The sequence below is a fragment of the Condylura cristata genome, unplaced genomic scaffold (genome assembly GCF_000260355.1).
Source record: "Condylura cristata isolate star-nosed mole 26May11 unplaced genomic scaffold, ConCri1.0 scaffold00009, whole genome shotgun sequence".
Classification (NCBI taxonomy): domain Eukaryota; kingdom Metazoa; phylum Chordata; class Mammalia; order Eulipotyphla; family Talpidae; genus Condylura; species Condylura cristata.
Window position 1 is genome coordinate 2,759,559 of NW_004567110.1, and position 3,962 is coordinate 2,763,520.

The 3,962-nt window shown below is 69.2% G+C and overlaps 1 protein-coding gene across 1 annotated transcript in view; it reads left to right on the plus strand.

Annotated features, from left to right (window-relative positions):
• Positions 1-3,962, plus strand: part of COL22A1 (collagen, type XXII, alpha 1) — a 144,036-nt gene that overhangs the window by 74,382 nt on the left and 65,692 nt on the right. Inside the window, exons 26-29 of the mRNA XM_004679973.1 lie at positions 578-640; positions 1,058-1,111; positions 2,708-2,749; positions 3,191-3,223. Coding sequence (XP_004680030.1) covers positions 578-640; positions 1,058-1,111; positions 2,708-2,749; positions 3,191-3,223 — 192 coding nt within the window. The remainder of the gene's footprint in view (positions 1-577; positions 641-1,057; positions 1,112-2,707; positions 2,750-3,190; positions 3,224-3,962) is intronic.

Genomic DNA, 3,962 nt, shown 5'->3' on the forward strand with positions numbered 1-3,962 from the left:
CGACCCCCTGTGCCCGCGTGGCTGTGTGAGGCGTGGGGGTCCCCAGCCGACCCCCTGTGCCCCGCGTGGCTGTGTGAGGCGTGGGGGTCCCCAGCTGACCCCCTGTGCCCGCATGGCTGTGTGGGGCATGGGGGTCCCCAGCTGACCCCTGTGCTCCACGTGGCTGTGTGAGGTGTGGGGGTCCCAGCCGACCCCCTGCACCCCGTGTGGCTATGTGGGTGGGGGTCCCCTGGTGCGCCCACGCGAGGTGCGTGGCGTGATGAGCAGGTGAGGGAGGAGGCCCTGGGAGAGGGTTGGGAAAGCCCCGCCAGACTTGGGGCACGACAGGAGACTGTGAGGTGGTGACCTGCGCCGTGGAGCCGCGGGCGGGCGTTAGACACCAGGAGCGGGGGAGGGAGGACTCCGGGAGCAGGGAGGAGGCGTGGGGAGAGCTTGGGGTGCCCCGGCGGACACACTCCCCTTGCTGCCCCGTCACCTCCACTAAGCCAGAGAGCCCTGGACAGCAGGAAGTAGGGAGCACTGGCCCAAAGGAGCTCCTCCTTACTGAGCCCGCCCAATGGCACCCCTCGTCCCCCAGGGAGCCGCAGGTCTGCCCGGCGCCCCAGGACTCCCGGGCCGGAGGGGAGAGAAGGGGGAGCAGGTAAGTGACCTGGGGTCTTTCCTCTGAGGCCCCTCACCTGAGCCCTGGGGGAGCGGCCCCCCTGGGGGCCCTCGAGGGACTAGTGGGCTGGGCTGGGGTTCAGATGTCCTTCCTTCTCCAGCGTTCACAGATGAGCAAAGGCGGGCAGATGCAGGCCTGTGAGCTGGGCCGGGGGGCGGTGGCCATGCGGCCCTGGAAGGGCGGAGCGTCCCCCTGGGACTCGCCAGGGCTGGGTGGGCGGTGCCACCGGGTGGTCAGTGTCGCCTGGGTGCGGCCCCGCAGCCCACAGGACCCCGGGCCGCCAGAGCACTCGCGGGCAGGCCGGGGCTGGAGGAGAGGACCGTGCCGCCGTCGGCCCGGGACAGGCAGCTCACGCCGGGCGGCCACTGCACGGGGTGAGATTCTCTCTCTCCCCAGGGGGAGAGAGGCGGCCTGGGCCTCCCGGGGCTGAAAGGGGACCGAGGAGACAAGGTAGGTGCTGCTGCCGGGGTCCCTCTGCGCGGGGGTGCTGCCTGCAGCGGGGAGGCCGAGCCCTGGTCTGCCTGTGTCCCGGCCTGGCAGCCGCGCTCGCTGGCTGGAGGCTGGTGCCTGGCAAGGGGAGCCTCTGCCCGGGGGGCCGGTGCCCTGGGCCGCTGCGTCCTCACCTTGGCACACCTCGGGCGGACTGCCCACCGCCCCCTTTCGCCTGTGGCCTGGGAGGGCAGCGCCCCGCCTCGGGCTGACGACTTGGGCCTATGCTGCAGGGGACCTGTCATCTATAATCAGGCGCCCGGCGGGGAAAGGGCTTTGCATGGGCGGGCCGGTCGGGCGCGCGCAGACTTACCGGAAATGCGACTTCTGTTTGAGAAACTCATTTCCTGGACACAGAGGACTCAGAGAGGCCACAGCCCTTGGCATTGCTTTGGCAGAACTGCCGGGCCAGGGCACAGCCCCGGGCAGTCTGCCCTTCTCCTCCAGAGAAATATGCAAAGGCAGACAGTCAGGTCAGGAACGTGCAGGAGGCGACATCCGGCCACGGGCCTGAGACTGAGCCTGGGGGCCCAGCCCCCTCCCCCGCCCCCTCCCGCCCCACCGCCCACTGGAGCCTGGCGCCCCACAGGCTGAAGGGGGGTGACAGCTGCTGGGGAGTCGCCTACCCTGGAGGAGCAGGGGCCCCTCCGCGGGAGCCCTGCGGCCCTAGGCCCTGGCCAGGTCGGGGTGCCCGCTGCCCCGCACGGGCCTGGACTCCCCGCCTGGGCTGGAGGCTCCGTGCCCCGCCAAGCCTCTCCTCCCGGCGCCCATCTGTGGAGTGAGCCGGGAGCCGCCCCTGTGGGGAGCTGGTCGGCGTGAGGTCGGTGCAGGGCTCGGGGCCGCACAGGCCCGGGAGCAGGCCCTGTGGGCTGCACTGGGGCCCGCCCTGGCGAGCCGCTGGGGCCGTGGCGAGGGCGCCGCCTCCTTCCCGCGGGCCTGGACTGGGCTTCAGCCCGGGCTCAGCTTTCGCTGACCGGTGGCTCAGGGCAGTGCGTGGACGTCTCTGGCTTTGGTTTCCTTACCGTGGGATGGGCCCGTCTTCTGGGCACTTCTGAGGAGATGGAAGGCAGGGAGCCGTGCAGATAGTCAGCCAGTACCTGGGGCTGGGTGCTGTGCGGAATAGAATGAGGGCGAAACACTGACTGACTTTGCTATCGTGTTAAGGCTGCTGACCAAGAGCAGCAGGTGGGAGCACGGTGTCCTCCCTGCGCAGGGCTCTGCCTGCCTGCACTAGCCAGAGCCCTGGGCGCCTGTGAGCTACCGGGCGCCTCGCAAAACGCGGGTTCTGCTTGTTGAAATATCTCAGCATTGGGGGGCCCCCTGCCCCCCCAGCGTCTGCCAGTTGTTATGTCTGCTTTGCTGTTTTCCCTCCTCCCCTTCCTTGTCCTTTACCTCTGCACACCCTCCCTCCATTTATCCACCACCCACCCAGCCACCTTCCACCCACCCACGCGTCCATCTGTCCATCGTCCAGGTAGATGCAGGCTGGGCGATTCTGTCGTCTGGGGACAAGCAGACTGGACAGGAGGGTCATGTACTTTCCGTTTATTCACGCAGGGTGAGGCTGGTCCAGCCGGGCCCCCTGGATTACCTGGAACAGTAAGTACCACGCTAACCCCTTCTCTGCTCTGACCCCCTCAGGTGACGGGTGCCCTCCCGGCAGCCGCCGTAACCCCTGGGTGCCTCCTGTGCCCAGGCTCGCTTGTGCCCTCCTCTGGCCGTAGCAGATGATGGGGGGCAGGAGACCCCGAGGGAGGGCCGAGGGCCCCAGGTGCTGTGCTGCTGAGGACCTTAGGGACGTCCACGTCCGCCCTGCAGCACCCCAGTGGGGGGCAGCCACCCCTTTACACTGAGGGTGTGGGCGCTCCCAGCGGCAGTGGGGTGGCCGGGCTTGACTCCGCCCTGTGGCTCCAGGACCCGCCTCTGGCCACTCGGCGCGTCCCCGATGGCGGGTCTGGAGCAGAGCTGTGTCCTGCAGGTGGGGTGTCTGCGGCAGCTCTGGCGCTGACCCCGCCTCTCACCTCGGTGTTTTCCTTGCAGATGTCCCTGTTCACGCCGCGCCCGAGGGTGCCCGTAAGTCTCACCCAACTCGCGTTCTTGAAAAGCATCAAGCAAATGGCGGGGTCACACCTCCAGGCACGGTGTATTGGGCTCCCGCTGGACACCAGGGAGGCAGCACTGAAGGAGGGGTCCAGGCAGTGTCCCCAAAGGACCCTGGAGAGGATGTTTGAGGGGCTCCTTTCCTGGGCAAAGACGTGACAGACAGGCAGGCAGGCCCAGGCGGGCAGGCCCAGGCAGCGGCCAGAAGGTGCCGCAGGCGTGTATGGGACCGGGGGGCTCAGAGGGGAGACCCAGAGCCCCTCTGCGCTGTCCAAGCCAGATAACCCGTGCGAGGTCAAGATGGTGGCTGCCTGGGTCTCGAGGGGTCACGCCCGTCCCCCCTTCCCAGCACTGGGCGCGGGAGACGCGTGGGGCCCGCCCGTCTCCAGCCCGAAAGGCCGAGTGGCCATGCCTCTTGCCCTGAGGCCCAGCGTCCCGTGCAGGAGCCGGCCGTGGTCACTGGGGCCGTGACCCTCAGCGGCGCTGACGGGCACGGGGCTCACTGTGCACTGGGAGGGCCTGCCCGACACCTGGGCGCTGCTGGCCCTCGGGACCCTGTTCTGTTGGCACGTGGCTGGCGCCTTGGCGTGAGCGTGGGCATGCTGTGCACCCTGGTCGCTCCTCCGCTTCGGCTGCATCACGGGGCTGCGACTGAAAGCTCACGCCAGTCCTGCCAGTGATGGTCAAGTCAGGGTGGGCGGCGCTGGGCAGG